Genomic DNA, 22,905 nt, shown 5'->3' with positions numbered 1-22,905 from the left:
TGTGTTATTAATCGCAACAGAAAGGTATCTAAATGTGTCAATCTTTAAACACACATTTCATGTCCCTAGCCTTGAGTATGGAAAATGATTCAAAGGTGAAATGCCATATTGAGAGTAAGCTAGTGATTATCATTAGATCAAGCTGTTCATATTGACAGGCATACACAAGCATTTTTGTACATAATGGCTCTGATCACAACTTGCCAATGCAGTACACTGGAAAGAATGATTTTTTTAAAAATCTGCCATCGAAGCAAGAGCTCAGTTTCTGACACCAATTGATATTTCTTGTAAAGGTGTTGGCGTCTTTAACTTTGAGAAAGTGTATCAACTGTCCTCTACCAGTAGATGACACTGTTTAAAAGGAAAACTTGCCCATTCTTACTTGATCTAGATTAATACGCCCCTACAAATATCGAATTAACTCTTTAATTCAATCCCACTTCTGACACCAGTGTAATGAAACCCGGCAAGGAGCTCATCTCGAACCCTGAACCCGGACTGTGCCACAAGAGCATGCTCGAGTGGCAGAGTCGATATCCGCGCTCATAAACACGGGGTCGCTACAAACATGTCATGTTTGTTCTATAATCAATCTACAGGTGTGACAGCTTTTCATGTGGCAGTAAAAACAAGTAAGCAGTCTTCCTCAGTGAGAATTTATTCTGGAAAGTGTAGAAAGGATGATACAACAGTGCTTTATGATCAAACTATTTCATAAAAGTTAAAGTGATCATAACACCGTAAGTCCAGATTTCTTTTCATCTTTATTTTTCAAACCAAAACAAATTGGTAACATTCAACACAAGTGCATACACTGCTGGTAGGAGATCACCTCCAATTTCACTTTGGATGGTATAGCACCGTTCTTAGCTATTTAGCAGCTTATCAGACGCATGTAGTGACCATGTTTGTTAATATGAAAAATTCAGAAGAATGAAAAGATCTCCTCATTTGGCTCTCTAGCTAGCACAAGATCTACCTCTGTGTCCTCCAAGGCATTTGATCAAATTGACATTTATTTTATAGCATTTGCCAGTATATTTCATATTACAGCTGAATGTTAAGCTTTTACAAGAATACAGAAGCAGCATCTTTTTTTAAAATTTATTCACAGATATAAACCAGCACAGCAGTAACTTTAATGCACTGGCACCTTTTTTTGATCTCAACATCACAGTAGCTGGAAAGCTATAGGTGATGGGCGGACCGGTCATATCAATGCATTGGGACAGACTTAGTAAGGCAACGTTCGCGTGACAGGCTTCTCTTATGATTGGGTTTGTAGATTCAGCCAGGGCAGTATTGATTTTGACAGAGCTCTGTCAATATCTTTATTCTGGGGCAGTGTGATTTTAGCATTGCTGTCTGCTAGTGCATTGTATTGTCTCTTGCGTGTAGCTCAGGGTTTCTCAAACTCAGTCCTCAGGACCCCAAGGGGTGCACGTTTAGGTTTTTTGCCCAAACACTACACAGCTGATTCAAATAATCATCAAGCTCAGATCATTTGAATCAGCTGTGTAGTGTTTGTGCAAAAAAATAAATGTGCTCCCGAGGACCAAGTTTGGGAAACGCTGCTGTAGCTGAACTGTTGAGTGATCACCAACATTTATACAGAGATAAATAAAACTAGAGGCTCAATTATTTCTGGACTTACAGTGACTATAGAAGAAGAGTAAGTAAAATTGAAAAACCAATTAACGGAGGAAAGTAAAAATTCAAGGCAGTGCTGAAGTACTGGTTGCTAAAAAAAAAAAGTTACAAATATCAAAGCCAACAATAACATCTCCTAGACACTGCTCATTTTGTCCAGTCAACAAAACCCCTCTTTAGTGCAGTTTCAATCATATACATCTCCCTTTCCCTAAACAGTATCTCTTTATCCCGCTCCCATCTTCCCTCATTCAAGTCAGTTGTCCAGTCAGTGTTAGTCTTCTCTCTGTCTCATCCGGCTTACCACCCTCTATGCGCACCATCCCATTCCCCACACGACCACAAAGAAGAATGAAGAAAGGCTTGAACATCACAGGACTCAAAAGGTGAGAAGTTCTTTCTTTAGAGGATGGCAGGAAGTGATGGGGGTATTCACAGTTACAGTCCAACGGTCCAGCTACAATCACATCTGCTGTCATAATGAACACACCAGACCATGGCCATCTGTAAAGCCAGCCAGCCAACCCATCCTTTACCCCCGGTAGGTTTGGGCCACTCCGTCACACTTCAAGCAGCTCTATTATCAGACGGTCCCTGAAAACACACACAGGACTCACACATTAGTACAATACTGTTCTGATGAAAATACATTTTCCATGAATAAATGTTATATATGTATTTTTTGAATAAGCACTGTTAAAAGATATAGAAGTTAGTCTCTGATTTCCTCGTAACAGCCAACTCACAAAAGACAATAGACATGATTTATTCACATATATTAGCACGCTCTCTTAATCTATAATTCAATGGCCCAGACTCCAACTCTTCTAAAAATAGCTTCTTAAAACACAGACCTTTGATTGTCTGAACAAGCCACTCTGTATGAATACCCACACTCTCTCTCCCGGTTAATTTCTTTATTCTTCACACAGTAACAACTACAAACACATAACTGACATTTTTTTCTTCAACTTCAATTTTACAGTTTACAAAGCCATAAATAAATAATATCCAATATCAGAGCAATATATAGCTACTGTAAATATCAACAGTATAGTTTTTGACATTCTGTGATGACGAAGGAGCAATTATCTTCCTCATCGAGGCTGGCAGGTAAACAACTGACCTAACACATAGAAATTCCATGAAGGTATGCATATGCAGGGCAGAGACAACAATAATGCCACCGGCAAAACTAGAATAGTCCCTGTAAGAAAAATGACGTTGAAAAGATGTCAAAAATACGTATGTCCAAGACGTTGAAGTTAGAGGTTCATTTTAGGTTCTGAATGAAAGGTGAAAATACTTATTTTCCGGACGTTGAAATCAGGTTCATTTCAGTTCTGAATGAAAGTTGAAAATATACATTTTTCAGACGTTAAAAAGATGTAAAACAGGCTGTTGCATTGGCATTATTAGTCCCGATTCCTTTGACTAATCATTTTGGCTATTTAAGCTCTGAATTATTTTTATTTAACTAGGAAAGAACAAATTCTTATTTACAATGACGGCCTACCCTGGCCAAACCTGGACGACGCTGGGCCAATTGTGCACCGCCCTATGGGACTCCCAATTACAGCCGAATGTGATGCAGCCTGTATACCCAACTTCATCAGGAGGAGTTATCCTGAGCATATTTGCAATGTGTTTACACAGCGGGAAATGCAGAAGTATTTTATTTTTCGCTATGATCAACTCGTCAAATTTACGGATACAGACTTGAAACCACTGATCATGACACGTGGTGAAACTCCTGGACAGCAGCTGTGAGTAGCCAGATTATCCATTCCATATTGTCCATTATACTTTGACCTGTCCTGTGTTAGGATACAGTTGAAGTCGGAAGTTTACATACACCTTAGCCAAATACATTTAAACTCTCAGTTTTCACAATTCCTAACATTTAATCCTAGTAAAAAGTCCCTGTTTTAGGTCAGTTAGGATCACCACTTTATTTTAAGAATGTGAAATGTCAAAATAATAGTAGAGAGAATGATTTACTTCAGCTTTTATTTCTTTCATCACATTCCCAGTGGGTCAGAAGTTTACATACACTCAATTAGTATTTGGTAGCATTGCCTTTAAATTGTTTAACTTGGGTCAAACGCTTCAGGTAGCCTTCTACAAGCTTCCCATAAGTTGGTTGAGTTTTGGCCCATTCCTCCTGACAGAGCTGGTGTAACTGAGTCAGGTTTGTAGGCCTCCTTGCTCACACACGCTTTTTCAGTTCTGCCCACACATTTTCTATAGGATTGAGGTCAGGGCTTTGTGATGGCCACTCCAATACCTAGACTTTGTTGGCCTTAAGCCATTTTGCCACAACTTTGGAAATATGCTTGGGGTCATTGTTCTTGGAAGACCCATTTTCGACCAAGCTTTAACTTCCTGACTGATGTCTTCAGATGTTGCTTCAACATGTCCACATAATTTTCCTTCCTCATGTAGCCATCTATTTATTTTGTGAAGTGTGCCAGTCCCTCCTACAACAAAGCACCCCCACAACATGATGCTGCCACCTCCGTGCTTTACAGTTGGGATGGTGTTCTTCGGCTTGCAAGCCTCCCTTTTTCCCCCTCCAAACATAACTATGGTCATTATGGCCAAACAGTTCTGTTTTTGTTTCATCAGACCAGAGGACATTTCTCCAAAAAGTACAATCTTTGTCCCCATGTGCAGTTGCAAACCGTAGTCTGGCTTTCTTACAGTGCCTTGCGAAAGTATTCGGCCCCCTTGAACTTTGCAACCTTTTGCCACATTTCAGGCTTCAAACATAAAGATATAAAACTGTATTTTTTTGTGAAGAATCAACAACAAGTGGGACACAATCATGAAGTGGAACGACATTTATTGGATATTTCAAACTTTTTTAACAAATCAAAAACTGAAAAATTGGGCGTGCAAAATTATTCAGCCCCTTTACTTTCAGTGCAGCAAACTCTCTCCAGAAGTTCAGTGAGGATCTCTGAATGATCCAATGTTGACCTAAATGACTAATGATGATAAACTCCAACATAAGTGTATGTAAACTTCAGACTTCAACTGTATATTGTTTCTTAACATATCAGCACATTTTGTATTTGATTGGGTGCCATTTAGATTAGGCTATTTGTTCGGAGAAAACTACATGATGTAAAAAGTGTCTGTCTCATTACATTGTCATACATTTTATCTCCAGCCTGTAGGCTACAGAAAAGGCCACCCGTATACTATGTCTGCTACATTATTTATGTTAGATCATTTTTGGGGGGCGGAGCATTGGTGGAGAGCAGCAGCGATGAGTCTCTCCAACAGCACTCTGGAGAGGCATGCTGGGAAAGGACAAAGGAAATATTTTGCACCCCTGCATTTTGACAAAGTGGGCACTGATTATCACAGGATGGCATCAGCGCTCACCTAAAAAGCCCATATGCCACTGGTTGAGAGAAATAGTTATTGTTTTTGGGCAGAAATATACGAGGTTTGGCCTCCCAGTGGTCCAAGGCACATTGCAGTGCTAGAGGCGTCACAACAGACCCCGGTTCAATCCCATGGCCGCGACCGAGAGACCCATGAGGCGGCTTACATTGGCCGTTTGGGTTTGGGGAGGATTTGGCCAGCCCAGGATATCCTTGTCCCACTGCGCTCTAGCGAGTCCTTGTGGCGGGCCGGGTGCAGTGCACACTGACTTTGGTCGCCAGTTGTACAGTGTTTCCTCCGACACATTGATGCGGCTGGCTTCTGGGTTAAGTGAGCATTGTGTCAAGAAGCAGTGTGGCTTGGCAGGGTCGTGTTTCAGAGGACGCATTGCTCTCGACCTTCGCCTCGCACGAGTCCGTAGGGGAGTTGCAGCGATGGGACAAGACTGTAGCTACGAATTCGATATTATGACGAAGGGGTACGTGTTTTTTGACATTTCTATTTTTTAAACATCAAAATGATTATGTGAGGTTTTATGTGTTGTTGGAGGTGCGTCTTGACCAGTTTAGCTCAAATGCCGCCCTCTTCAATCTGCCTCAATAGGCCGCGGCCTAATCCTACCTAATGAGCGGTCCGGCCTTGGGTATATGAGGTGATCACAGATTCAGTACTTTTCATTAGACAACGGTAACTGATAGAACTCACCTGGGCTCTGTCTGCTGCTCACCAAAGGCCTGGATGGTAACTGGCTGCTGGTGGTCATCCTCCCTCTCTGCCCAGTGACCATGTAGTCCTTCGGCATTCCCTGTATCCACAGCTCTTTCTCTCTCCCCAGTCTCCTCTGGCCCTGCTGGACTCAACAGCGGCCTCTGTGTGTCTGCACCCCACCAGAATCCCTGCTGCCCTGAGCTCAGCCCCTCAGGTCCTCCATCAAGCTGCTTGTTCACCTCCTGCTCCACCAGTTTCCTATGAACCTCCTGAGGGTTGATCAGTGCCCCTGCGTTGTAGTCTCTGGGGCCTTTTCCTTCCTCCCCCTCTGCTGGTAGGCACTGGTAGCCCTCCAGCCATTTCAGCTGGCTGTTCTTGTGAATATAGCGGCTGTCACTGAACCAGCGGACCACCTCTGGCTTGGGCAGACCCGTCATGATACTCAGCTCCTCGGACTGCTGGCTGCTGGGCCAGCGTGTGCTGGTGAATGCCTGTCTCAGAAGGTGCACCTGCCTGGGTGTTTTCTTGCCCCAGGGGGCAGAGAAGGACGGTTGTGACAGGTCTGAGATGTGCGTCTCTGACTTGAGCTCTGGAGGGAAGGCCTCTGAACCAGGTTTTGAAGCTGGATCGCTCACCATGGACCTCTGCAGGTTGATCTTTATGGGGTCAACTTTTAGTTCAGGGCAGGTCCTGTCATCCCCAAAATGGTCTTCCTCCTTGATAAGCTGCCGCAGGACTGACATAGCTTTCATAGGAACCTCCTTCGTGCATTTGCCATCCTCTACAATAGATATGCCGCTGCCGCTGCTTTTGGCAATGACACTGGTGCTGGTGTTTTCATTTTGGGCTTTGCTGGCATGGTTCAGGTTGTTGACATTATCATTATTGCTAGTGCTGGAGTAGCCACTACTCATACTGCCGTTGTTGGACTTGTGGATATTATTGTCATTACGGTCATCATCACCCATTGTTGATGGGTAATGATCCTGATTAGCTGTGTTGCCGTTGCTATGGATGTTATAGGCGATAACGTTAGATTTGCCGGTATTACTCATGACCACTTTACTTTTGCTGCTGCTGCTGAAGCCTTCCAGGACAGATGGTATGCTATAATGTCTGCTGCTTTGATTGTTTGGTTTGTCATGGCTGTCAGTGAGACAATCATCATTATTGCCAATGCTGGAGGTGCAACTGATGATGCTGATTGGTTTCCTAGTGCCATGGTCCCCGGCGTCAGTACTAATGGAGGAGTAACTACTGATGCTGCTGCTGCTACTGCAACTACTACTGCTACTGCTGCTTCTGCTGATGGTGCTAATGACACAACCATTGTTTCCCGCCAATCCCAACCTTTGCGCAACACTCTTGTCAGACTCCAGGCTGGGCACAGTAGTGGGGATAGTGTTCCTGGCTACTACCTGCGTTGTTCCGCTGACCACTGTCTGATATTTCGGGGGGATCATGGTTGGGGCGACATAAGAGACCCTAGTGGTGACCGGGTGACCAGAGGCTGAAATGCTAGCCGAAGTGGCTATGACTCCAGCATGCCTGCTCACTACACTACCATGGGACACCCTGGCAGCCTGGTGGCTGGGGCCCACTGGAGCAGGCTGGGCATGGACAGTGTGTTGGTTTACAACATGATTGTTGTGCCGTTGCTTAGGGGGCTGTTTTGGGGGTGCTGTTCCTTGGAAGACAGTGCTGAACATCTTTCTCCTGGCCTCCTCTATCTCCTCGGGGGACCAGCTGATGCCCTGTTTGAGTCTATGGGCGGTAAACCAGAGTTTGATCAGCTCCTCTGGCCAATCAGAGACCACGGTCAGGTAGCAAAGCTCAGCTTTGGTCGGGTAGGGGAACTTTCCAAAGGAAGTCTTGAGAAAACTGCTGGTGTCCATGGCAGCATCATAGGTGGGGATGCTGCTCAGGGGAATCATCACCTTTGGGAGGTTTTTGATGGAATCGGAGGATGAGGAGGAGAATGAGAAAGTGGGAGGGCTGTGCTGGTGATAGGCTTGATTGGGCACCGTTGTCGTTATCACATGAGTGTGAGGTTTCCTCAACATAGCAGGGCCACTGGTCCCACTGAGAGACCCATTCTGTAGTTTAGGCACATTCGTCAACATGGTGGGGTCTGTCTGCTTCATCTCCTTCCCAGTGTCTATCCTCCGCACCTCTACTGTGTGGGAGACTACAATCTTCTTGTGCTGTCCCTTGGCCTTCATCATTCTCACTATAGGAGTTTTAGTGAAAGAGATTGCAGGATCCTCCCCATTTGTTGTGAACAGGCTCTGCTCCACGATAGTCGCCCCATCGCTCTTCCTGACATGCAGGGACACGATGACAGAGCCCCCCGACACCCCAGGGTGGGCTTTAGAGTTGTGCAGGGCTAGGGCCTCAAACCTGACCACTGACACACCACAGATCAGGCAGTAGAAACTGGGCTGGGCCCTGAAGTCTACGTGGCAGCTGTGCAGGTGGTCCAAAAAGTAGTTCAGATCTCTGGACTCAAAGTGGCAAGGTGGGCAGCTGTATGTGCCCCCTTTCTGCCATCTGTCACCCCCTTCAGGTCTAAAGGAATCCTGGAAGAAATGGCGTCCGTCTTCTCCAGATATGCTGAGGATACTGTCCTCTGGGATTGTGGGTAGGAGATCAGGGAGGCAGCCAAGTATGATCTCCTCACGCATGTGTTTGTTTTTGGATGGGATCATGCATGGCACTGTTGACTTCCTCTTGCTGGCCATTGTATTGTAGTGGTGTGTAGATGATGGGTGACTGACTGATTGTCCCGTATGGTAACGGAGGGCGAGTGGTATGTGGAGAGGACTGATGGGGTTTAAATGTCATGGGCCAGCCGCGATGACATTACAGTGTTGCTTCATGTTTGTCCTCAGCTTCTGGGACTCCTCTCACACGACAACAGGCTGTTTTGGCAGCTCACTGGAAACCTATGGGAGAGAAAACAGAAAAAGACGTGATAAGTTAAATAATTCCTAATAAGAATGCATCCACACACAATCAGGGAAACTCCCAGTCATTTTTACATTGTCATGTGCCTCACTCTTCTGCCAACCTTGGATAAGAGCCAGGCTACATTTTACCGGCAATAATGTTCCAACCCTTTACATTGGGGTGTACACAACTTTTGGGAGCCATCTGGTGACATCAGTGCTCCCCGATGTGCTCTCAACAATGACTTTAATGACACATACAACATTACATTATGTTGAGCAATCAAATTGACAGACTGCATCAAAGGGCCTCCAACTATTTGTCACCCTTTATTTAGGATGACGTACGCTATTCGTTTTGGTAAACATGCACATCCATGAATACACACACACACACATCCACTCTCTGTAAATATACCCCCATTTGTACTTTAACACACTCAGACATGGAGGTTCCTCACAATTGCTTCAAATTTCATATATGCATGCACGCACACACACCAGTGTTTCCCTTATATTCATTTAGCTGCTAAATCGTTGCCATCACTCCAAAATATATGATACAAAAATATATATATATATATAATTTGGAAAATAATTTCATGGTAAAAATGTTTTCAGTGTAAACCAGATATAAAGCATGTAGAGAAGATAGTGGAACTATATATTTTTAAACAAGATCATCTTTGAGAACCAACAATCATCAAAATAAAAACTAGACAGAGAATCTAAAACTGTTATGTTTGAGTCACTCAGATAGCATAAGAACACGGCATTAGCCATTAGCCATGACAATTGCAGGACACTAGCTTTAAAACAGATTTTTTTTCTCTCAACCTCATGACAAAATGTGTAGAATTGCATGACACTAAGGCAAAATGTGTAGGGTTGAAGAAAATTAGCTTTAGGACAGCAAAATGATGTCTCTGCGGCCAAGAGGATGGTTTAAGACTGCACCATTAGCCACGCCCACTCCCCCCAAAGCTAACTTTGACGCCGATGCTGAAAAGAATCCTTAACTCAGTTTGAAGCCTTTTCAGGACAAAGGTCAACTCAGGTCAGTGTTCTGCTTATTCTGTTTTTACAGTTATGTAGCTAAATATATAGATAACAACATTTTTTGTACAACAACGTAGAATATGAAGCGAGGACACAATCTGCTTCAATTCCTCACTGCCCTCTCTTTAAATACAACCCTCCCCACACATATTTTCTCTCTCCCTCCGCCTCTCTTGCTGTGAATTGAAAAACTGCTCTTGATCTTATCTAGTTCTCACAGAGATGTCATGATGCTTCGGCAGATAGCTTGAGATATGTCTCTCTTTGGCAGATGTTCATCATCTTCATCATCAGTCCACATCTCAGTGTCCACCTCAGTACTTAAAACTATTTATTACAAGGTGTGTCAATATAGCACGCCGAATGAGCGCACTATTGCATTCTTGAAATATCTATAGCCACATTTTTAAGAGTCAGGTCATTATTCTCTTGAACGTGGCCATACTCCTGAAAAAACTGTACGTCTTCAGCCAGTCAGACTGAGTGAAGTTATGTGTATGCATTCACCATGGCCTGCTGGTTGATAAATAAAAGATGAACCTGTTCCGGAATTTAAAATCCCAAATGACTACCCACAGTACATGCTGATCCCGGAAGGGCCGCGATGTCCTTTTTGTAACTGCCTCTTTTATTTCTAATGACGGCTCCCTTCCGACAAAAAAAAAAAAAAAAAACACACACAAAAAAAACTAGGTCACCAGCATCTTATGTATTAATCCCGGTTTGCTGCATCCAGACGTGGGCATTTGCTGTATGTTTAGCTGGCGGGGAGGTCATGATACTTTCTGACGGCACACAGTTAACCCCTGATGAGGACAGTGGGGTTTAGTGAGTGCATTCCATTGAGACGTTGGCTACAGCTCTCATGCCAGCGAGTCTGATCTTCTCATGCTCAACGAATAACATGTGAAGGTATGGTTTTAGTACTGTGTGGACAGGGGAAAGGCAGTGGACTTACTAGTTAGTTCCCAGTTACAGTACATTTGGAAAGTATTCAAACTCCTTGACTTTTTCCACATTTTGTTACGTTAGTCTTATTTTTTTTTTAAATGGATTCAATTAAATGTTTTCCCTCATCAATCTACAAACAAAACCACATAATGACAAAGTGAAAACAGGTTTTTAGAATTTTTTTTTCCACATTCATTAAAAATTAAAAACAGAAATACCTTATACCTCAAAATTGAGCTCAGGTTCATCCTGTTCTCATTGATCATCCTTGTGATGTTTCTACAACTTGATTTGAGTCCACCTGTGGTAAATTTAATTGATAGGACTTGATTTGGAAAGGCACACATCTGTTTATATAAGGTCCCACAGTTGACAGTGCATGTCAGAGCAGAATCCAAGCCATGAGGTCAAAGAAATTGTCTGTAGAGCTCTGAGACAGGATTGTGTCGAAGCACAGATTTGGGGAAGGGTACCAAAACATTTCTTCAGCATTGAAGGTCCCCAAGAACAAGTTGAGTAAAAGCAGTACGGTTCCCTACGGTGAAGCATGGTGGTGGCAGCATCATGCCGTGGGGATGTTTTTCAGCGACAGGGACTGGGAGACTAGTCAGGAGTGAAGGAAAGATGAACGGTGCAAAGTACAGAGAGACCCTTGATGAAAACCTGCTCAAGACCTCAGACTGGGGCGAAGGTCCAGCTTCCAGCAGGACAACGACCCTAAGCACACAGCAAAGACAACGCAGGAGTGGCTTCGGGACATGTCTTTGAGTGGCCCAGCCAGAGCCCGATTGAACATCTCTGGGGAGACCTGAAAGTAGCTGTGCAGCGGCGCTCTGCATCCAACCTGACAGCGCTTGAGAGGATCTGCAGAGAAGAATGGGGAAAAACTCCCAAAATACAGGTGTGTCAAGCTTGTAGCGTCATACCCAAGAAGAATCAAGGCTGTAATCGCTGTCAAAGGTGCTTCAACAAAGTAGTGAGTAAAGGGTCTAAATACTTATGTAAATGTGATATTACATTTTCTTTAATTTGCAAAAATGTCTAAACCTGTTTTTGCTTTGTCATTATGGGTTACTGTGTGTAGATTAATGATAAGATGTTTTTTTTTAATCCATTTTAGAATAAGGCTGTAACGTAACAAAATGCAAAAAACGTCAAGAGGTCTGAATACTTTCCGAATGCACCAGGAGGTGATGCAGTTAATTGTAATGTATAACTATAATCATTACTGCCTCATCCTAACTGATAGTTTTTCACAAATGTGGCTCAAATTTGGTTTCCCCAATCTCCCCAATCACATGTTGAAATACTAATGCATCAAGGAGATTACAAAAAATGTGGCCTACAAAATGTGCATGTCAATTTTTTTTATCGGTCTTCATCACAATGATACAAAGGCCATGCCATTTAAAAAATACCATGTGATGGAAAATGTCATCTGAGCACTAATAGGTTGAAGTTATTTGTGTCCCGCGTACTGCACTGAGATATAGCACAGTGTCGTTGCCCTGGTACCTCTCCCCCTAAAACATCCAATTCCATGCATGACAAACCCAAGACAGGCACAAAGTTGAGCAAGGGTACATGAAGAACCAGGTCACCATTCAAAAGAATGGGGTGCATTATCTCACGAGCGAGATGTGCGATCAGACAAGACTAGGGCTTCTCAGACAGGGAGCCATTGAATGGTGCACTCTGAAAAGAGGGGCCTCGTGTTTCATCGCTAAAGTAGACGACTCAGACGGGAACTGTCTCCCGGTGTGTCGTATGTCCCGATACTGGCACTGGCTCTATGGCTGAGATGAAAAGAGTTTAATCTCCATAGACCTGGAGAGTACTGATCTGAACTGAGGCAAAGTAACAGAGCTTTCAGACAAGCTCTCAGAACACCCCCGCTCACTCTTCATAAGCAAAGTCCTCATGTTACCTTGTGTGCTCAACTCAGTCGAAATGATTTCATTTCAAGTAACTATTTAATATTAGGTTTATAAGAATAAAACACTTATTTAAAAAAAAGGTGGTTTCATAGCTGAAGGGGTATGAAGTGGTACATCTGCAATAAAATAGCCCACAGGCACGCGTAAATTGTAGGGTCACCAACAGTTGATATTTGCAAACAGAGATTGGCGTTTGCAATGCCATGTTGCTGGTCACATGACTGAGGAGTAAAGAGGACAGAGAAAAAGGAATGACATAGGGAGAGCAGACCCAGACAGACAGCTGGAGTAAGAGAAGATGACAGAGAAAGCAATGAAGTACACATCCACATCGTTTTACACCAAAGCTTTCAGAAATATTTATCTTTTAACTCAACTGCCAGTAAACAGTTGGTGATGCTGCAGTCACACAAGGGCTGAGGAGATCTTGGCTGTTTTATGACAACATTTGTTTTTCCATATATTAGCGTGTCAGTGATCCACAGCTGTCTTGAATGCCTGCTTAGCTGGTATTGAGTTGAAGATCAACAGAAACAGAAACAGAAACAGCTCCTGGCATAAGTGGGTGTGGGACAGACAGAACAACTCCTGACAGACACATCTAAACGACAGGAAAAATCTGTTTATGAGTACATCTTCCGCCAAATGTCCATTAAATAGATTCAAGTCATGTGAGTGGGTTAGCTGGAAACCCAAATATAAGTCAGAGACGGACAGCAATTACTGCCCCTAAACAGGGAAGACGTTGAGAACAATGCCGCCTCATTTATAAGAGAAACGTGATCCAGCGCTGGGAGCCTTATTCAGAAGAATGACCATCGGCTTGTCATTGTTCCATTTCCTGCATGTCTGGATGTCTCCTGTGTCTATCATGCTTTCTGTGTCTGTTATTGACTGAATGGCTGGAATTTAGTGGGCACATAATAATTTAAGTGTATAGCTATGTAATGGATTAGTGATTGCATTCATAAAATCCACATTTACTGTAATGAAAAACACACCTGTAGCCAAGGATGTGAGTGGTTAACCTAGTGTTAATATAGTGGGATCGGTCTTCAGTATGTTCCCAATTGTATGCCTGTAAATTCTGTATCGGAGTGTGTCTTCAGGGTGTGTGTGTGTGTTATGTATTTCTACGTGTACCAGTATATGTGTGTGTGTGTGAACGTATGAATGTCTGCTGAGACGCAGGTGTTGTCAGACGTCAACCCCCCCCCCCCCCCCCCCCCTCCTTACATCCGTGACTGCAGCCGGTCCGCTGAGAGACCAGTCTGCGATGCCACTCATGTGTTAACATTGTCATGGCAACCCCTCTCTTCTCCTTGCCCACCACACCCCACACAGAGGTGTCAATCGTCTACACCCACCACGCATCCAGACAGACGTACACACACACACACACAACAACCTTATATGGCAGGCAAAGGACAATGTTAATCCTCCTGCAGTGCCATCTCTGAAAATGCCAGCCTTGGCTTAGCTGTTCTGGACTATTGGGGTGGGGTCAGTTGTAAAGACACCTTCCCACAATGACAATACCTGCTCAACTACACAGTCCACCCTACTGATTAAGTGTTTGTGGCACCATCTAATAAAAAACAAATGAGGTCTACATACATTGCAAAGGGTTAGGGTTAGGGCTAATGCCAAAGCATCTCTTGTTCTGTTCAAATAGATTGTCATGTCCTCCATCGCAATCTTATATTTTTCACCAGAGCCTTCCTCAACGGCTTGGCTGAATGACGGACTAAATTTGTGTAAAGAAATCCTGAGTCACGGGAGCCTATTTCTGCGTTTTTGATGAATAACTCCTTCAGTTCTGTATCTGGGACTCCAGGCCATTGATTTGGCAACTTAAAAAGAAAAAGGAAGAAAAATGGCGGCGTATTGCGCATTGTACTGTCCAACCTAAAATGGCTGACATCACAGCCTCTTGTAACTGCCAGAGTTTGGCAAATGCCAACTCCTGCTGACCAAACCTTTCTTGCACGAGACAGAGAAAGTGGCAGGGGCTCTCTCCTCTCTAGCCCCTAGTTTTTGTGCAGAGAAGTTTATTTTGGTTGGAACAGAGCAAACATGCTGTCTCAAGGAGGCTTTCGATCGCATTGTACCTCGATACTCCTAAGAAAAAAGCGATACCATACGATGAAAAGGAGAGAATAAGAGTGAACCCATACAGAGTGGTGTAGACTTTCAGACTAACAAAACAAAGCTCTCTAAGTAGTATGCTTATGGGACTGTTTTTGTGAGGAGGGGGAAGTATGCTGTTATCATGAATATGGTTGTTTGTACAGAACTGCTGGGAAATAGATCTGGTTGGCATTAGATAGCTGATTTTCCTCTCTGAACTTGAGGAATGTTATACACTCGATGTCAGCTAAAACTGCAAATCATGACCATATGACCTGCTTGAGTGTGCTCTGGCAATGGCTACACAGCACAGTGAAACCTAGGGCACAGAAATGAAAATATTGTTTGACTGGTGTCGATAGACATCAAAACATATAATCCGCAAAGCGGTATATTTGTACAGTAACTAAGGAGTGTCATCCGAGGACGTTTCTTTTTTAGAGTGGGGTGGGCACTCTCGGTCCATTACGCTGTGTCTGTGTATACAAACACTCTCTGTTATGGCCATAGCCAAAACTGTGAGCCATCCCTAATTGCAGGGAATAAGGATAAAAGGCAATATGCCTGGCCTCATTAGAACAGTTCCGAGAAGGAGCGATGGAAGAACGTTCCCAGGGATCCACAATGGGAATTGACATTCCCCCAGTGTAACCTCCTAGAAGAGTGCAACCCTCTACACATACACACTCACTGGACCAGGCTGAATCTAGCCAGGCTGTGGGAGCTAGCGTGTCTAGCTTTGTATTAGTCAGTAATGAGAGACGTCTGCCAAGCATTGGAGCAAGGGAATAATCCTTTTTTACATATGTCATGCATCTACGAATTTTGAGGGGGCGCTAATGGTAAAATTAGGTGTCTGCATATTTATTCTAATTGAATAACCTTACATTATATTTCATATACCTTGGTAGCATGACATGCTTCTTCCGTTCCAATTGGTATGATGCCTCTGACTCATTGCATGTGCATGAATCACTCACACATTTCCCTGATTACAGGGTTGAATATTTAACCGATAGTTACCGGATGAATATTTTCTGCTGCTCATTCAAGAGGTAGGATACCACCTTATTGTCCTATATAATGTGTATGAACATCAGACACACACAGAGCAGTGGATAAGGTCATATTAGTCAGCACTGGGATCCATGCTGAATGCCTGCTGTGTCACAGGCATGTTGGACAGCTAACAGAAAACGCATTGATTATACAGGGTCACCTCATTGGCTAGACACCTAAAGAAATGTGGATGTCCTGTCTGTTTTAGAGATGGGAGTCATGAGGAAGACTTTACAGCTTGCAATATTCTGACAGTTTGACACACATGAAAAAAAGGCAGATCAAAAGATGACAGCTCCCAAAATGCAGTTGACTGCTGAGCTATCAGCATCAGCAAATCAGTATCGAGGACTGAGGGAAATGAAATTAAAACAATTGTGCAATACATATAACCAATAATGTGTTAAATGAAACATTACTTAAGAGTTGAAATGAACGATTAATGTCGCCATAAAATTCATAGATTAAAAAGGTATACATTTTTTTGCAGAAGATCCAGCTGGACGTCTGGGTTGTCCAAGTTAGGCTACCAGTCATCAAATCCAATAAGATTATTTATTCGTTACATAAAAAGTCCTTCAAACTTAAATACGGGAATAGTCAACACTGACTCACTCAAAAAAGAAGAGGGAAATATTCAGCGTTGTGCAATAAATTCATCAGAAACGTCACATTGTAACGTGCGAGAGAGGGCAAGTAAACGTTGTAGGCTACATTCTTGAAACTAACAAACTGGCAAGTTAACTCGTTCACTCCAGTAGCCTGTTGGGAAACATTGGCTCTCTTCTTACTTGCGACAATCTTCAGCTCATTCTGTAGAATTAAACATATTCCCCAAAATCCTAACTCGACACCCCCCACCTACTGTCGCCATTTTATATATTTGCGACTTCATATAAACTGCCTAGACTAGACTACAGCGCCAGATAAAATTCTATAGCCAAAATTGGAGTAAACAATCTGGAATTATAACTCTAATAATACGAGTTATTCTATTGTACAAGGAAAAGTGCCATTACCTTGATAGTTGGTCCGGAGTAAAATGGAATCCGACATTAATATAGAAATGAATTATATTAGATTAGCTCCGTTCGTTGCGCTTTGAGAGGAGGGGGTGGGTCCTCGCCTCAGATGAACCCGGTGAACTGGCGTGAACCCGTCAGTCTGTGAACACAGCAAGGTAGGCTACATTACCTCTCCTCGCACACTGTATGGACAGAAAACAACTATGGTCGGCGGCTGGACGACGCAGACAAAAATTATACGTAGTGTAGCCTATTTCCTATGAACACGTGATTCAAAGCGTCACCCAAAATCCTAAACCCTTTCATCTAAATGTTGGAGAGGGGCGGGGGTCGGACGGTGAATGTATACGCGAGAGATGCGCTCTGAACAAAGCAAAAGTATTGGAAACGAACAACGATCGGTCAGTTATGAACAGTAGCCTACTGAAAATGTAAGAGTGTATTTGAGCTTTTGCCAAATGTGTAGCTTAATAATTTTGACATCATTTCCAATCAGAAAATGTCTTACCTGCCACGTAAGCCTAATAAAAACAGTCATAGCCTAATGAATATACATAAGAATTAGGTCACACCGTTTTGCCAATGTAACCCGTGTTAAGGTGTCTGTCTAACCATATAGGTACTTTGGAGAGTGGTTCATACAAGGGGAAAGTATTGAATAATTATTATACTTCAATGAATGAGACATTAGGCCTGAATATCAACAAGGCCAATTCAGCCTAATGAAAAGCGCGCGTAAAGGGGTAAACAGCTAATTTCACAAATGTGTCGCGGCGATGCGCCATATCCTATTTCTATTTGCATTTTCCAGTTATACCGACTAGGTTCACAGAGCGACAATAAACGAACTTTACTGGTCCGTTAAATAAGGTACCTATATAACAAGGACTAGGCTCTTATAGTCTTTGGTTATACTAGTGCGTAAAAAAGAAGGCACATTATGTGGCAATATGGGGACATTGCGTCCATAATTTGCATTTCGAGGTGATTGCCAAAACCACTGTTTCACATTTTGATTTCAATTCAGGAATACATAGACCTTGTCAATCACTTTAAAACATAAATGCTGGGTGTTATTTTAAATATTAAGAATCAATGTCATGATAAGTAAGCCAATTAGACTTGTTCTTGTAGTTTTATCATCATATAGCGTAGCCTGGCCTACAGTGTCACTCATAGGCCACTTGTGTGTGTAAAAAAAGAAGGCTCCATCCAGTATGTGGCATTGAGAGGCACATGAGGCACATTGCATTCATCATTTAAATTTCGAGGTGAATTATTATTTTTACTGTCAACAACACTAGAGTTTCATCTTTTGAATTTTCAGGCATAACCTATACTAATCTCGGTTAACCCATTTGTTCCCACATTTTTCCCAGACATGCCACTGCAAATCTTATACCATTAGTAACCTTAACATGTATTTTCTTATATATATACATATATATATTAAAAAGTATGTTTAAAAAATATATGTTTTATTCTTGATGGGAACATTAAAAAAGAAGGCAGGTAGCCTAGTGATTAGAGCGTTGGACTAGTAACCAAAAGGTTGCAAGATCGAATCCCTGAGCTGACAAGGTAAAAATCTGCCTTTCTGCCCCTGAACAAGGCAGCTAACCCACTGTTCCTAGACCAGTTAACCCACTGTTCCTAGACCAGTTAACCCACTGTTCCTAGACCAGTTAACCCACTGTTCCTAGACCAGCTAACCCACTGTTCCTAGGCTGTCGTTGAAAATAAGAATTTCTTGTTAACTGACTTTCCTAGTTAAATAAAGGTCAAATGAAGTGCTCTGCTTATAATAACATTAACAGACTTGTTTTCCTATTCCTCAGCCCCAATATCTATATACCTCAGCCCACTTACCCACACACCTAAACCCAATTAATTACCTACACACCCCAGCCCTGTTACCCCCATGCCCTAACACCCACATTCCAATACCCTAATATTGATACAATCAAGTAGCCTACCAATACACCCATCGCCTAGCCCTAAATGTAGCGTGTCCACCCGGTGAAAACTTTAGTGATGACATTTACATGTTATAAAATACATTTTACCAAGACAAATATGATTATTCATGTTCTGAATCGTTCAGTGGGGTCTTTCTCTGACATATCATTAACATTATATCCAAAAAGTCAGATTTCGTAACCTAATACATCTGATAATAGCCAAAGCACCAAACTTTGTTGACAGCGCTTAGCAGCTTTATCACAGAAACTTTTGAGGATTTTACATTTTGTGGTTGTCGCCTTCCAAGTTGTGGCAAATAGCAAAATTAGCATGGCACGAGCTGAATTAAATGTAAAAGGCTTTGAAAATGAAAAGCTTGAGGTAAGCTCAGTGCTCCGTTGACATTTCACTGAGATACACTTGTTTTTGGTGAGAAGTCTTCGAAAAAGAACAGGAACTTAGCATTAATATGAACAACGTATACTAAAATATGAAAATACTACAGGTCATGTCTCAATCAATATCTATCTTACCTCTATATTGTTTTATGTCCTCTGGATTTGAGAATAAAAATTACATGTTCAATAGTAAGTCTGTCTGGAAGCCTTAATTCTCGCTCAGCATCCAGCCTAGCTGACACGATGCTATTTTCCTGATTTATGACCACATTTTTTCCTCTGGCCTCCATTGATTTAGTCGCCCTGATTTTGAATATGCTACACGGGTAACAATTCCAATAAATTTGGAACGTATTATGATAGAGACATGAGATTTTACCCATTGGTCAAAATATGCTTTTTTTATTGGATAATCTACCAAATGCCCTATTTGTTACTCATAGACCCCAGTTCCTTTGCCAATATACCTCATCCCTGTTACTTGCCTATCTCATCCATGTTACCCACTTTCCTTATGGCTGTATTCCCCAAGTCACCAACAGTAGCCTATATCCAGCTATACACTGCACACACCAACCCTGTTATTTACATATCTTAGTCTTGCAACCTCTGACTCGTATACAGTAATACTTTCATAGATAAACTCATAGTACAGTGCTATAACACATGTGCCCCTGCCCCATTCAATTTTTTTGTACCAGAGATTTGAATGGGCAATAGAGGTTCATCCAGACCCATTACCCGTATGAACCTTGTGTATCCCCACACCCCATTACTCATGTAAACCAGGTAAATCCATGGGCATACTCACATTAAACAGGTCTACCCCAGTGTCCAAGTCTCAACATTCATACAAACCAGGTCTACTCTTGTGACTATTCTGCAAAACTCACTTAAACCGGGTCTATCATTGTGCAACAAACAAACCTATTGACATAAAATGTTTGTTAAGTTATTACACTAATTCAGTGTATGGGTCTATACATGGCCGATTCCCACTGAAATAACAAAATATGATGTTTAACAGTCAAAATCACTGATTTAAACATATGTAAAGACTAATGAATAATGGTAAAATCCTCTAAGATGATATTGATCAAGTATATTCATAACCCAACTCAACTTCAATCTACTGAAAAAAGAAATCATCTGCTGATGAAATATATATAATAAGTTAGAGCCAATGCATTTTCCCATTGGTCAAAAATGTGACTTCTAGGATATAGTCCTACCACAAGCATCATGGATTCAATGTATTGAAAATTAAAGGCACATACAGTACCAGTCAAATGTTTGGACACACCTACTTTCTTTATGTGTACTATTTTCTACATTGTATAATAATAATAAAGATATCAAAACTATGAAATAACGCATATGGAATCATGTAGTAACCATACATATACAAAATACTTATTTTCCACCATAATTTGCAAATAAATTCATAGAAAATCCTACAATGTGATTTTCTGGATTTTTTTTCTCATTTAGACTGTCATAGTTGAAGTGTACCTATGATGAAAATTACAGGCCTCTCTCATCTTTTTAAGGGGGAGAACTTGCACAATTGGTGGCTGACTAAATACTTTTTTGCCCCAACGTATTTTATATTTGAGATTCTTCAAAATAGCCACCCTTTGCCTTGATGACAGATTTTCACACTCTTGGCATTCTCTCAACCAGCTTCATGAGGTAGTCACCTAGAATGCCTGGTAGCCTGGTTCCTCTCTAGGTTTCTTCCTAGGTTTTGGCCTTTCTAGGGAGTTTTTCCTAGCCACCGTGCTTCTACACCTGCATTGCTTGCTGTTTGGGGTTTTAGGCTGGGTTTCTGTACAGCACTTTGAGATATCAGCTGATGTACGAAGAGTTATATAAATACATTTGATTTGAATGCATTTCAATTAACAGGTGTGCCTTGTTAAAAGTTATTTTGTGGAATTTCTTTCCTTAATGCATTTGAACCAATCAGTTGTGTTGTGACAAGGTAGGAGTGGTATACAGAAGATATCCCTATTTGGTAAAATACCAAGTCCATATTATGGCAAGAACAGCTCAAATAAATAAAGAGAAACGAAAGTGCATCATTACTTTAAGACATGAACGTTAGTCAATCCGGAAAAGTTTCTTCAAGTGCAGTAGCAAAAACCATCACGCGCTATGATGAAACTGGCTCTCATGTGGACCGCCACAGGAAAGGAAGACCCAGAGTTACCTCTGCTGCAGAGGGTAAGTTCATTAGAGTTACCAGCCTCAGAAATTGCAGCCCAAAGAAATGCTTCACAGAGTTAAAGTAACAGACACATCTCAACATCAACTGTTCAGAGACTGCGTGAATCAGGCCTTCATGGTCAAATTTCTGCAAAGAAACCACTACTAAAGGACACCAATAAGAAGAAGAGACTTGCTTGGGCCAAGAAACACGAGTAATGGACATTAGACCGGTGGAAATCTGTCCTTTGGTCCAAATTTGACATTTTTGGTTTAACCGCCGTGTCTTTGTGAGACGCAGAGTAGGTGAACAGATGATCTCCGCATGTGTGGTTCCCACCGTGAATCATGGAGAAGGAGGTGTGATGGTGTGGGGGTCCTTTGCTGGTGACACTGTCTATGATTTATTTAGAATTCAAGGCACACTTAACCAGCATAGCTACCACAGCATTTTGCAACGATATGCCATTCCATGTGGTTTGCGCTTAGTGGAACTATAATTTGTTTTCAATAGGACTTTGACCCTAAACACACCTCCGGGCTGTGTAAGGGCTATATGACCAAGGAGAGTGATGGAGTGCTGCATTAGATGACCTGGCCCCCACAATCCCCCAACCTCAACCCATTTGAGATGGTTGGGGATGAATTGGAGTGAAGGAAAAGCAGCCAACTAGTCTAGTGCTCAGCATATGTGGGAACTCCTTCAAGACTATTGGAAAATAATTCCTCATGAAGCTGGTTGAGAGAATTTCAAGACTGTGCAAAACTGTCATCAAGGCAAAGGGTGGCTAATTTGAAGAATGTCAAATATAAAATATATTTGGATTTGTTTAAAACTTTTTGGGTTATTACATGATTCCATATGTGTTATTTCATAGTTTTGATGTCTTCACTATTCTACAATGTAGAAAATTGTAAAAATAAAGAAAAACCCTTGAATGAGTAGGTGTGTCCAAACTTTTGACTGGTACTGTATGTTAACTAGACCCTTTAAACATTATATTTACAAAGAAAATATTTTAACATTTCAACAATGTATTACGTTCAATATAGACCTCTGGTGCCAAATTCGTCTGTAAAAGTACACCTTGGAGGATATGCTTGTGGCCTTGTGACCATTTTGAGAAATCATATGCAACTTCTCTGAAACATACTAGGCACCTTAATAATGCATAATAAAGTACTTATAAGTACAACTTAACTTCTCTAGAACCTGTAAAGTACAACAACAAAAATATTTCACTATTGTGACCGATGGGATTAAATGGGTAAACCCAAATCAAGTCACACGTTGGCCTAATTTGTCAGATGCTTTACGTATAGTCTGTCCACAAGAGATTAAGGCTACACGGTCATGATCAGGGTGACCACATGTCCCAGATTTTATCAACACATTTTTTTTTTATGGTTGATTTGCCCTGTATTTCAGTCAGACATTCCAACCTGTCTCGTTGCGCTTATGGAAAGAAAT

The 22,905-nt window shown here is 42.0% G+C and overlaps 1 protein-coding gene across 1 annotated transcript; it reads right to left on the bottom strand.

Moving 5' to 3' along the window:
* Positions 1–645: 645 nt before the first annotated feature.
* LOC109890959 (zinc fingers and homeoboxes protein 3-like) lies at positions 646–17,126 on the bottom strand. Its single transcript, XM_020483145.2, has 3 exons — positions 16,861–17,126; positions 5,755–8,702; positions 646–2,247 (listed from the first exon to the last, which is right to left on the bottom strand). The coding sequence occupies exons 2-3, from the start codon at positions 8,496–8,498 to the stop codon at positions 2,214–2,216; spliced, it is 2,778 nt and encodes a 925-aa protein (XP_020338734.1). The 5' UTR covers positions 8,499–8,702; positions 16,861–17,126; the 3' UTR covers positions 646–2,213.
* Between the last annotated feature and the right edge of the window lie 5,779 nt (positions 17,127–22,905).

This window comes from Oncorhynchus kisutch, linkage group LG5 (genome assembly GCF_002021735.2).
Source record: "Oncorhynchus kisutch isolate 150728-3 linkage group LG5, Okis_V2, whole genome shotgun sequence".
NCBI lineage: Eukaryota > Metazoa > Chordata > Actinopteri > Salmoniformes > Salmonidae > Oncorhynchus > Oncorhynchus kisutch.
The sequence above is the reverse complement of the archived record's forward strand: the minus strand, read 5'-3'. Positions and strand labels throughout refer to the sequence as shown.